The following is a 13,107-nucleotide window of genomic DNA, read 5'->3' as shown; positions in this document are numbered from 1 at the left end:
AATATCTGGTTTTTAAGTGCAGAGAGAACATGTTTAATCAGTTTTAGTCCCTCATCAGATAACTCTACAGTAGTTGTGAAATTTATTGTCTCTGGCTCCAATCAGCATTGGTGGGAACACAAATAGCTTTGTGTACACACTAATTAAATAATTAGTAATTAATTACTAAGGTCATGATTATTATAAGCTGTGGTCCAATATATCCTGCAGGATGATGACAAACCGTCAAAAGATTGTTAAAAGATTTCCTTCTGGGAGGTAGGATAACAGGTTTGTGGACCTTGAATGCAATAAAACTAAATCACACTAAAAAAAATGCATGTAGACATACCTGTACACACGCATAGACCTGCACACACACACACCTCAAACCTCAGTTCTGCTTTATCCTTCACTTTCTTTCCTCGCCTTTATACTTGACATCTTACATTTGATTGTAAACACTGATCTTACTGTATGCTTTTTACTGGTTATTTTATTTAAATACTCATTTAACTGTCTGGTTTCATTCTGGAAGTCAGGGTCAGTGGTTGCAAATGATTCCAGGCTAGAAACCTGCATGACTTTTACTGTCACTTTCTCTCTTTCTTCTCCTCTCCTACTGCATTTCTCAGATGAATCAGCCATGGGTCATGTTCATTACGGCCAGAGTGTTGATATCCAGTTGCTAGCGTGAGACGTGGAGCTTTCAAGTGAAACGCACATGATGCTCCAGGCTGCAAAAAAAAAAAAAAAATAAATAAATAAATAATTGTGAGATGCTTGTCATCGTTGGATGAAATCTGAATGCAGGGAGATGTGGAAATGAGAATCTGTAATCTCATATCTCCACAGTCTGGGACCGAACTCTATCCTCTAAGATGACAATGCTGGCCCCCACAGAGCAGGTTTATTAGAGACCACCTCCAGATGATGGACGATCTGCCTGCAGGCCTGACCTCAACCCCACTGAACACTTGTGGATCAGTGTGAGGAGGAGGTACCAGGCAGTTGTGGCTGTTCCATGTGATATCGAGGCCCCTCTTTGTGAAATGAAGAAATAAATTACCAAAATGTCTTGTTACTTCATACTTTAATCATCCAGTCCAATAAACTACACCAAACAAGAGTCAACGACAAAAGAAGCTGCTTTAGGATGACCGAAATGTGGCAGATTTTCTACGAACAACCCATATAACTCTGCTGCTCATCCCACAAATGCATTTTCCTTCCAAACGTTCCTTCATTTACTCAGATAATAAACAGACTTTCCAACAGTAGAAGATTTATTATCAAGAAGCTTTCTTACAAAAATAAATAATAGGCCAAATACAAATTTCCTCACTCTTTGTGTGAAATTTAGATGAGATAAGATTTCGTGGCCCTGTGATGGACTGGTGACCTGTCCAGGTGTACCTGCCTCTCACCTGCTAAAAACGCTGGGATAGGCTCCAGTTTACTCGTAATGGACAAAGCGGTACAGAGAATGAATGAATGAATGAATGAATGAATGAATGAAAGAAAATTTTCTGAATAGCACATTAAAAAAAGTTGACCAAAGTGCTGAACAATTACCAGAAGCAATAAAATACAATGAGGTGCTAAAAATACTCTTGCAGGCGAAAAATTACAATGAGATAAATTTAAAAATCAACTTTTAAAAAATGCTAAACATGAAAAATAAATGATAAAAAAGTTTAAATAAATTAAACTGTCAAAAAAACGACTTCTTCATTCCGTCCTTTCATCCCTCTCTTTCCTAGTGTCTCTCTCTCTCTCTCTCTCTCTCTCTCTCTCTGTTGGCAGGCAGCCAATCATCTGCCGGCTCTCGCGCCTCCTGTTTCCTCTTCACCTCGTCTCAGCGCCAATCAGACTGTTCACACCGCGCGCACGGCACGGCACACCGCCACGGGCGCCGCCAACAGCAGGAGACACGGCGGAGGGCACGAGCCAACACTTAAACACACACACACACACACATGCGCGCCCTCCCCTCTCTGTTACCGAACATCAGCGTCGCGTGTACCCCCTGCCGCCTTCCCTTCTCCCCTACTTTGCCGCGAGAGCGACGCACGTATCCGTTCATAACCTCCGCCATTATTCACCCCCTCCCCTCTACCCATTATTATTTTTTTTTCTTTCTTTCTTTCGAGCTCGTCTTTTCCCGCCCCTGCAGGGTCTCCACAGAGCCGCTTCCTCCTCTCGACCGGGCTAATTTAACGCCTCTCCCCCCTCACTCTCCCCGCCTCGCGCTCGCTTGTGCCAAGCCCAGGTGATTATCCATCCGCCCCCCGTTATCCGTTACCCCCTCCTCCTCCCCTCCCCCTCCTCCTCCTCTCCTTGGTACCAACAGACCGACAAATCCCTCCCGGTGCTCCTTTCTCCCCCCACCTCCTCCCCTCCACCCCTCCTCTCCTCTCTTTCTCTGTCTCCTTCCCCGCCAGCCATGATCCGTGGCGGGCTAATTCCCAGACGGTCTTCTTCCTCTTCTCTTCCTTCCTCCTCTTCTTCTCCTCTTCCTCCACCTCCTCCTCCTCGCGGGGCTGGTAAGTAGCAGCAGCACGCGCCGTCCATCTTCTCCCTTACTCCTCCTCTTGCTGTCGGACTGCATGCTGCGTTCACGGTATTTATCGGTTCTTATCGGCTCTTTTTTTTTTCTTTTTTTTTTTTTTCTGATTGACCTCCCACCCCCCTCTCCTCCACACCTCCCTCCCTCCACACCTCCCTCCTCCTTCCCTTTCTGCTCCTGAGAGAGGGGGATAAGGTGGGAGGGAGGTGTTAATGTGTCGCGTGGGAGAGCCGTTTCCCCTCGCGGCCGGTGGCCACCGTGACCTTCTGTCGGAGCTCGCGCCGGCCCGGTTGACCAGACAGGGTAATTAGTTACGCCTCGGGGGAGTGTGGTGGTGGGGGGGAGATAGGAAGAGGAGGGTGGCGAGAAGACACACACACACACACACACACACACATTTTCACACTCGTGCTCTCATCCTCTGTTTTTCCTTTAACAAAAACACACATTTCAGACAGATTCACACATCTGGTTTCCGTTTGCTCACCGTGTAGGTTCACGGCTGACTGAACCTTTTACTGTGTGTGTGTGTGTGTGTGTGTGTGTGTGTGTGCATGCTGGAAGGTCAAAGGTCAGCGGTTTAAACACTAAAAATCAAAGATAAACTTCTGATCTGTGACGCTGCCACACAATCTGAATTTTTTAACAATGCTGATGGAAAACTTAGAGCATCCTTGTGTTGTCTGCTCTGTGGTTGTCACGGTGACCAGTTCCTGCATCTCAACAGGGTACTTGATCATTTTGGGGTCCCAACTAAGTGTTGCTCTGAGGTACTTCAGCATGGAGTGTTTAAAGAAACAGTAGTAGGACGGTACTTTTTTTGGGGGGGGGGGTTGGAGCTAGGACAGGGACATAAGTTTTAAAATTTAGGTTTTGTAACTTGTTTCTACTTGTAAGTGTAACAACAAGAAGCCTACAGGTACAAATCAAATCTACAAGTTCTGATTAATTCTGAATGTCAGAAAATACAAGTAAATGTCAGTCTGAAAATAAAAGTACGTTTTTAGAGGTCATAAAATACACATCAGTTTTACAAGTATTAGACATTTGTCCAACCTACTTGTAAAACTGACTTGTATTCTTTTTAGACATGTAAAATTTACTTGTATTTTCTGACTTGTAGAATTGATCCGCACTCGTACATGTGATTATTGCCCTTGTTACCATTTAAAATATGAAGATACAAGATGGAAAACTTGTGACACTATCGTAGCTCCATACGCTTTCCTGGTTTGGACAGAAAGGTGTGCTGGCTCTGGTGTGCCGAACTTGGTTTAACCTGGAGGAAAACATAGATCTATGTTATTGATCACCAACATGCTTTAGTTTGAAGGTGACTGATTCTTGTTTTTCTTTTTGACAGAACGAAATCGTGGCGACCTCGCAGAGCTAACTGCCTGCTGAGCGTACGTGCACGTGTGTACGTTTGTGTGTGTGTGAGGTCATGTCGGGCATGACGAGCAGTGTGTGCGTGGAGAGTGACCTCTCCTCGATGCTACAGAGAAGCTCCGCCCCCTCTCACCATCACCCAAATCACCATGGCTATGGCGGACAGGGACAGGTGAGTCGCACCTCCACTTTTGTTCAGCTTTTGGTTCCAACCAGCAGTCAGAGGAACCTGAACCAGATCCAAAGCTGCTCCTTCATCTGGACTTTAATGTTTCCCGAAGTAAACACACTACCGGTGTAGACCAGTTAGAAGACTTACCTGGTCAAACTGGCCTCAGCTTTATGGATCTTCATCTCAGTTTCAGCTTATCTGGCTTCAACTTTACTGTTTAGCTACAGTCTCACAGCTTAAGGTCACTTTAGGCTGCTAAAACCCATCCGACCTTCTTCACACCTCCCCCCATCACCTGGAACATCAAAGGAAATCTCCAGAAGTCTCTGCTGTCATAGAATTAACTGGCCCTTTAATACAGAACAATTCATGTGCTGCTCTCTATACACAATTAAAAGCTTTAAGTTATTTATTTTGTCGTTGGTCAATCAGATGATGAAACTGAGACATTTTACCATGTGACAGAAAATATGAGCTGATAGTGAATCTGATGCAGCAACATGTGTGGAAAAAAGTCAGAACAGGAGCAACAAAGGCTGGAAAAGTACCTGGTACAAAAACCAGAAACACCTGGAGGAGCATTTGACAACTAATCAGGTTACCTGGCAACAGGTCAGTAACATGACTGGGTATAAAAGGAGCATTTCAGAGAGGCAGAGTCTCTAAGATGGAAAGATGGACAGAGCTTCACCAATCTGAGACTAACTGGCTCTAAAACTGTGGAGTAATTTCAGAAAAATGTTCCTCAGACTTGGAAGATCCACCATCTACAGTGTAGAATATCATCAGAAGATTCAGAGAATCAGGAGGAATCTCTGTGTGCATGGGACATGGCTGGATGCTGGTGATCTTCTGCCTAAAAGCAGCAATGATTCTCTACTGGAAACCACTGCATGGCCTCAGGAAGACTTCCAGAAACCACTGTCTGTGAACACAGTTCACCCTGAAATCCACAAATGCAGGTTAAAGCTCCATCATGCAGAGAAGAAGCCAGATGTGAACAGGATCCAGAACCAGCTTCTTCCATATTCTCTGGACCAAAGCTCATTTAAAATGGTCTGAGGTAAAGTGGAAACCTGGATGAAGATGTGAACTAGTTTGTGGAAAGCATGGACGGCGTGTCCTGCAGACTAAAGAGGAGAGGGAGCATCCAGCTTGTTATCAGTGGACAGGTGAAAAGCTGCATCTCTGATGGGATGGGGCTGCATTAGTGCCTATGGCGTGGGCAGCTTCCACATCTGTGAAGCTCCATCAATGCTGAAAAGTACATGGAGGTTTTAGAGCAACATCTGCTCCCATCCAGACAACGTCTCTTTCAGGGAAGACCTTGCAGATTTCAGCAAGACGATGCTGAACCACATCCTGCATCCATTACAGCAGCATGGCTTCACAGGAGAAGAGTCCGGCTGCTGAACTGGCCTGCCTGCAGTCCAGATGGTAAAATGTCTCAGTGTCAACATCTGGTATGTTGTTTATGTTTTACTGGGGATAAAACATGTCTGGATGAGGTTTGGAAATCATTGAATTCTGTTTTTATTCCCAGCGTTTTTGAAACTGGGGTTGTGGATGAACTGGTGATGATGGTTTGTGTTGCAGGTTTCTGGCTTGGCACCGATGCTGGATTACACCACAGAGATGGACCGCTACCGTTCCTCCATAGCCAACTTCTACAAGACCAACGTCAACATGAACATGAACGTTACGAACTTCCCTCAGTCTGCCAAACTGGCAGCCCGTTTGGCGGCCGCCGCTCCAATCTTCCCTCCTACTGCCGCCAGGCTGGGTGCCATGGCGACGGGGCCCTGGGGTTGCCATGACAACATGAACATGAACATGAACCACCCGGCGGCCATGTTCTGGGGCCGACCCAAACCTGTGGCAACTGCGCCGACACATCACCCCCACCACCACCCCTCAGCAACGCCGGGTCACATGGCATCCTCGCACCCCCACGGTACCAGCATGCACCAGGGAAGCGGGGGCACAGGAGGAGGCAGTGGTGAGGGGGGAGGAGCTGAAAAACATGGACACACTGCGTCACTTCCTGTTTCACAGGGCACAGCGCACCATCACCCCATGGCGCCTAGCAACGGGAACTTCCTCCCTAGTTACAGCAGCGGGGCAGATTGTGGTGTCATGAACAAGCAGGGACACACCCACGCGGACATGATGGGCCTATCAGAGGGCAGCAGCTGCAACGGGGGTGGGGTGATGAGTGGTAGCTTCCTGGGGGGACTGGGATTACCCCCTGGGGTCATTGTCATGGCAATGGGGTCGGCAGGGGGCGGGATCTCAGATGCCAGCAGCGCCTTTCAGATGACTGGCGGTCAGCGGGCGCTAACGGACTGCCAGCAGCACGCCACCTCCTCCCCCTGCCCCTCCTCATCCTCGCCCTCATCTTCGGGTGTAACGGCGGGGGGCGTTTCCCTGTCCTCGTCTTCGTCCTCCTCGTCAGGGACGGTGGCCAAGAGAAAGAGGAAGCGGTGTGGCGTGTGCGGGCCGTGCAGGCGGCTGATCAACTGCGGCGTGTGCTCGTCATGCCGCAACAGGAAGACGGGTCACCAGATCTGCAAGTTCAGGAAGTGTGAGGAGCTGAAGAAGAAGCCGGGGGGAGGAGGGGGGGTGCTGGAGGTGAGCGTGCACGACAACGTTGGTCTTGTTAAATACTGAGATTAATTATGAATGGTTTTCACTTTCTCTTTTTCATGTGTGTGCAGGCATGTTGGTGTGTGTGCAGGCGTGTTGGTGTGTGTGCAGGCATGTTGGTGTGTGTGTAGGCGTGTTAGTGTGTGTGCAGACGTGTTGGTGTGTGTGCAGGCATGTGTCTATGTGTGTGCAGGCAGGTAGATGTGTGCGGGCGTGTTGGTGTGTGTGCAGGCATGTGTCTATGTGTGTGCAGGCAGGTAGGTGTGTGTGCAGGTGTGTTGGTGTGTGTGCAAACCTGTGTGTATGTGTGTGCAGGTGTGTTGGTGTGCGTGCAGACGTGTTGGTGTGTGTGCAGGCGTGTTGGTGTGCCTGCAGGCCTGTGTGTATGTGTGTGCAGGCGTGTTGGTGTGTGTGCAGGCATGTTGGTGTGTGTCCTGGCTCAGTTAACCCAGATCAGTGGCAGTGAGGCGTGAGCTGGAAGGCATCGCTCACCCCGCTGAGTGTGTGTGTGTGAGTGCTGTGCAGATGGTGGGTGGTGAAAAGCGAGAGCTCGCTGCCTGCCGAGGTCTGGCTGCCAGCCAGCACACACACACACACACACACACACAAACACACACTCCGACTCTCCGCTGATTCATGGCGATAAATTGAGCCGGTGGAGAGAGGGGAAGGAGAATATTTATGTTATCTACTTTTGTGTGTGTGTGTGTGTGTGTGTGTGTGTGTTTATGTGTGTGTGAGTGCCATAAGAATTAGTGAGGATCAATAATTCATCGACTCCGGTTTTCGACCTCACTGATGACTCCATACGTCTCTCTAACACACACACTTCCTGTGGGAATCTTTACAAACTAACACTAATTATTCCCTCATCTTCACACATGTACTCTGTGGACACACACCACAACACGGAGTGTGTGTGTGTTAGAAAGACAGTGAATTACCAGCCATAATCTTCTTCAATTACACGCTAATTGGACCTGTGGAGGCTAACGGCAAGTGACAGCAGTGTGTGTGTGTGTGTGTGTGTGTGTGTGTGTGTGTGTGTGTGTGTGTGTGTGTGTGCGCGCGCTAGCAGGTGGTTTCACACTCTTGCCTCATCCCTTTTCTGCTGCCTTTGAAGTCGACCTGACAGACTCTGAGCAAGGCGTAAAGTTTACTTTGTGTAATCAACATTAAAGCAGTCTGGGTACTTCTTCGTTCTCGTGTGTTCTGACAGGATATTCGTCCCACAGAGTCCAGAACAAACTGACTGATAACTTCAAACAGGAATCACTTGGAGCTGATTCCTCTGGCTTTAAGGGATATTCCACCAAAAATTTCTGAGTCTAACATCTGCTTTAAACTTTAACCCGTTAGCGCCGCATGGATCAGATGCATAAAGTTTCCCTAAAGTGACCTATTGCATCACTTTGTGGTAAAAACTATCCAAACTCCTGTTGTATAGATAAATTCAGGAAAGTAGCAGAAGTAGACCCTCCATCGTTGCTGCAGTGGCATTTCTGTGCATGTCAGCAGAAAATAAAAGATTTCTTAACAATGTCAATGAAATCTGGAAAGACTTCCACAGTTCTTGGCTCTTGAAACTAGTAGAAAACTTAGAGTAGAACGAGTAAATGTGATGCTCCTTGTGGTGGTTGACGTTCTTTGTCCGCTGGTGGAAACACAGAATTTTATACCCAACAAAAGCAACACAGAAGATTTTAGTGAACAGTCGTCTGTCTGACACAAATTCAACGTTTCCGTGTTGCCGTCCAGCCTAACGTGTCGCAACGTGCAGCATGTGTTACCCTAGTTAATGATGACGGACTAAGAGACAAGGGGCTGTGGTGTACCTGAGAGGTCATGACTGATTTGGGAGATATTGTGAAATATAACATTATTTGCTCTTATAAGGGAAAATTTGTGTTTCTAGAAAATAAAATAATTCAGTAACACAAACGGATCATGTACACAGTGTCCTGCAGTCTAAAGACATTATGACATTATGACAGATGACATTATGTTATTTGGTCAATAGAAAATTAACCACCAAGTTTGAAGCTTTTTTTTTTTTTTTTTACCAACTTTTGATAAGTTTTATAAATGCACTGATGCCTGACTTCAGATTTCCAGATCCCTTATCAATAACTGGACCATGTACAACATCATCAATTCTAAAACAAAAGATCAGATTAAAGTGATCAAAAGACCTGATGTATTAATGGTTAAATTTCCAATTTATAATCATTTAAACCAAAAGACTCTTTTCTATAAGACGATAATTCCATGCATTGGTGATCTTACGTCTGTTTGTCTCCACCTCAGATGTGCTTTAGTTTGAGCAAACTTCCAGATTTTCCTCCCCTGAATAAACAGTAGAGAAGTAAGACCAGAGTTTGCTTTGTTTTATCAGAGGTAGAGTGATCATAGAGCTGTTCCAAGGGCTCATTGTAAGGTACATAATGCTTTTGGGCTGTTTGTTTTTCTTTTAACCAGATGACTTGTAATTCTAACATCATAAGCTGTAAAAAACCAACAACACTTTTTTCTGTCTCCTTCTCAGCGGCCGCCCTCCGTCCCAACAGGCGAAGCATTTCGTTGGTTCTTCTAGCCCTCCCTCCACCAGCAGAGCTGGAGGCCGAGCAGGAAGCCACCAAGACAGATCACGGACCACAGCTTCAGGAACTGAGCCAGAGGCTTTACAGCAGGATTTAAATCCTGAGTGGAGAACAAGTTATAGCCCACAAATCCAATCTCAGCTGGACCGGGAAGCCCGCTGAAGAGAGGAAAAGGAGCAGCTTGATCTCAGGAAAGAGGAGGAGGAAAATCAGAGTGTGAGCTCAGATACTCAGATCTGTAAATGTGGTAAATGTAATAGTTTGCTCTGTGCTGGACCATCAAGTCCAGGCAGCTGAGTTACGCTCCAGAAAAGTAGGACAAGTCTGATAGTCTGGCATCCTTCCCAAGTGCTGCCTGCTAAATGCAAAAATATGCGTACTGACCGTTCCTGTCCTGAACTGGATCCCTTGGTTGAAATTGGGCTTAATTGTACATTTTAAGTTATTTGGAGCTGCATTTCCACATCGTTCAGCAGGAAGCATAGCAAAGCTTTACGACATATCTCAGTATCTTAGATTCTAAAAATGTGATATCTCATTAATCTAACTCATTACCCCTGCAATGCCAGTTAAAATGATCATATACTCTCAGACCGGGACCCTCTGTCCTGAGTGTTATAGATTACTGGTGCAACGATTGTCCCAGCATTGGATACTTGATTGGAAAGCTGTCCAGATGTGTTATCCCATAGCAAATCTTTCCTGGGCTCATTCCAGGCACAACCTCTAGTATTTATTGTTTCTGACCTGTAAGTGACGCTCACGTCAATATGCAAGTCATTACGACTGGAAGCTCGATGAGGTCAAACTGATGCTTCTCATTAAAGAGTTCTGATCAACACTCCTCTCTTCTGTGATGAAACTGCCTTTCTCCTCTTCCTCTTCTTCCTCTTGTCAAACCCCATTGTAGCCAAACCAGGAAGATTCAGGACTAAACCAGAGAGACGGTTTCAGTTTGACCAAAACCGACCGACAAGCTCAAAGAGGGAGTTCAAACCGACCTCAGCGGGAAGTGATCCCAGACTGTTACTATGGACTACAGCTTACCTGCCGTAGGACTACAACTACCACGTCACTGTTATCTGTCTCTTCTGTCTACCTCCTCCTCAGAACTTTAAAGGCACCTTGACTGACTTTCACTGGCCGGCGTTCATACTGGAACAGCACGAGCTGCTTCTTAACTCTCTATGGTCCATAGCGGATCCAGTTCATGAGGAATCTGGTGTTTCATCTTTTATTTATTTATTTTATTTACTGCTGGGCTCTGTTTCCTAACAGTGTGGTGAGATTTATTTTATTTATCTGGAGTTGGAAAGTTCTCAGGGCGCAGTCACACTTACAGTTGCTTTTATAAGCAGACTTCTTGTATTTGCACAAAAGATGGCAGCGGGAGGTTTGTAACTTCTGTCTTCTTCCTCTTCTTTCTCTTCTAAAATGTTCACTCCTTCTGTTCCAAACATTCAGATTTCTGTAGTCTGTACTCGTGAGACCCTGGTCAGGACCTCGCAGAGAGTTCAGAACCAGTTTGTGTTATTGTATCAGTGCATATTGTACCATGTGGTGAGGACACGATCGTCCAGCTGCAATTTAAATGCAGATGGAAATTCATGAGGAACCTTTCGGATCTTCTGAGCCAAACTCTGACATTAAAAACGAACTGACTAGAACATTCCTGACAACAACCATGTCATTTCCAACACGTCTGTGGGTCAACATGGTCAGATACTCCGGAGATTAAAGTTTTGTCTCTAGAAAAAAAGACTGACAGCAGCAGTTTGCTGACAGATGACACAACTTTCCTCAGTTTGAAGGTCCTTCACAAGTCTAGCTTTAAGCTTTATTTTGACACAAGATGCAGTAAAGCATTGCCTTTTTATGTTTCTAGAAACCAAGAATATTAATTTAATTGTCTTTTTTTTTAGCAAATGCTCCCACATTAAGAATAAAAACATGTTTGTCTTTATCAACAAGCACATATATATTTGGAGGTTGGAGGGGTGGTGGTGGAAAGACTTGACTTTCAAGCTGTTTATCTCGAACAAGACGTTTCTTCTTCTACATCAGACAGAATTGTAAATTCATTGTTTTTACTCTGTTGCAAGCATATTTTTTTCTATAAATAAGGGGGGGGGGGGGTTAATAATGGTATGTAACTAAGCCATCATACCTGTGTAGCTGTGGCTGTAGCAATGGAAACTTTGTGTTGGCGCTAGCCTGTTAATGCTTGGTGCCCACATGGTGCTTATTGGCCCAAGTTTTTCAGTTTTTATGCAAATATGAATTTTATAAATGAGAAACAAATATCTCAAGATAATACCGTTATCTGAAAAAAGGCTGAAACTTAGAACCAAACTCAAACATTTTTACATCTGATTCATTCTAGGCTCATTTCTTTTTGTTCTTACTTGTTTTGTTAGACATCAACACAAAAATGACCCAGTAGGGTTTGGAAAAATAAGAAAAAAAAAATGATATGGTGTGAACTGGTAAACCTTCAAGCACAAAGAGGAGCTGTTTAAACTGAACTCCATCATCACATGACTCTATGGGTGTTCATGTGGTCTGACTTGGCATGGCATCAGTGGAAAGACCCAGCTGAATACAATTTCTCTCTAAACAGAAACACCAAGCAGGCTTACCATTCATAGCATCTCAGATAGACTAAACAAACCGAACAATTTTAACTGATTGCAGAGTCAGCTGGAAGCTCAATGTCAGTTCTGCTCTTTGGGCTGACGGTTCAGTGAAAAATAACGTCTTAGCCTTCAAAACATTGATATTAACATGTTACTATTGGCAAAAAGGAAGAGTTTAATCTGCTAATTTACTGAAAAAATACCACTTTTCATGTAAAAAGGTATGTATGACACAATGGAAATGATGAGGCTATTCTTGCTAGAAGACCAACAGTTTCTGTGGTTTCTAGAAACGTAAAAAAGCAACTTTATTCTGCAGTAACTGAGCTGCTAATTCTTTTGTGAATTAAACTTTGCATTACTCCCTCTAGTGTCAGGAAAGGGTCATTTCATGCCCTGTTCACATAGCCAGCAAAAAATAGTACAAAACCTAACTAAGGTTTGATGTTTTTAAAGACAACTATTCACACATTCTTTACGACAGTTGTTTCAGGAGTTTGCTATGTCGTAACTATCAACGCTAATTTGGTACATCCTTACAATTTTGTTCAATCACAGCAACTTTAATGCAACTTTGACAAATCATAGTGCTCTTCCACATTACCCAGGATACATACATCATCCACTTCCATGTTTCTGATTATAAACATGCAGACATGAGCGAGAGAAATGTGTCGCATCTGCTGCCAAAAACACATCTAAGGACTGTGCATGACACTTTGCCAGAGTTCTGCATGAAAGCAGAGGAATACCGCTGAGCCCGTTTACATGTCAACATCTGGTAACTGGGAGTAATCAGATCACTTATGATCAGATCTACATTTCCCAGTCCATTATTAGATTTATTTCAGAGTATCCATATGTTCAAACATCCATTCAAACATGGACTTAGTGTTAGTATCTAATATAGAATAAGATACAAAACAGACTGCACATGAATGATTTCGTCATCTACACACCGACTTCCTGCTGTGGTTTCACGTCATCATGTTTTTCTGCTGTGTTCCCCTCACGTTGAGACAGGATTGTTTCCGTGTTTCTAATTAAAGTCGTTCAAAAGATAGAAAAACGCGATTTTTTGAACACGTGCAGATGTAAAAATAATAAATCTGATAT

General features: G+C 44.7%; 1 protein-coding gene across 2 annotated transcripts; it reads left to right on the top strand.

The window, feature by feature from the left end:
• Positions 1-1,627: 1,627 nt before the first annotated feature.
• Positions 1,628-11,428, top strand: LOC121640458 (CXXC-type zinc finger protein 5-like). 2 transcript variants are annotated; one of them, XM_041986228.1, is made up of 4 exons: positions 1,628-2,525; positions 3,912-4,109; positions 5,706-6,740; positions 9,301-11,428. In XM_041986228.1, the coding sequence occupies exons 2-4, from the start codon at positions 3,993-3,995 to the stop codon at positions 9,346-9,348; spliced, it is 1,200 nt and encodes a 399-aa protein (XP_041842162.1). In that variant the 5' UTR covers positions 1,628-2,525; positions 3,912-3,992; the 3' UTR covers positions 9,349-11,428. The 2 variants fall into 2 exon arrangements, with proteins under 2 accessions (XP_041842162.1, XP_041842163.1); XM_041986229.1 differs by lacking the exon at positions 1,628-2,525 and adding an exon at positions 2,704-2,851.
• The last annotated feature ends 1,679 nt before the right edge of the window (positions 11,429-13,107 follow it).

Source organism: Melanotaenia boesemani, chromosome 5, assembly GCF_017639745.1.
Source record: "Melanotaenia boesemani isolate fMelBoe1 chromosome 5, fMelBoe1.pri, whole genome shotgun sequence".
Taxonomy (NCBI): domain Eukaryota; kingdom Metazoa; phylum Chordata; class Actinopteri; order Atheriniformes; family Melanotaeniidae; genus Melanotaenia; species Melanotaenia boesemani.
The sequence above is the reverse complement of the archived record's forward strand: the minus strand, read 5'-3'. Positions and strand labels throughout refer to the sequence as shown.

Coding starts and splice junctions, on each gene's coding strand:
- LOC121640458 (XM_041986228.1), top strand. CDS start 3,993: ATGTCGGGCATGACGAGCAGTGTGTGCGTGGAGAGTGACCTCTCCTCG. Junction 4,110..5,705: donor GCTATGGCGGACAGGGACAG/GTGAGTCGCACC, acceptor TTTGTGTTGCAG/GTTTCTGGCTTGGCACCGAT. Junction 6,741..9,300: donor GAGGAGGGGGGGTGCTGGAG/GTGAGCGTGCAC, acceptor TCTCCTTCTCAG/CGGCCGCCCTCCGTCCCAAC.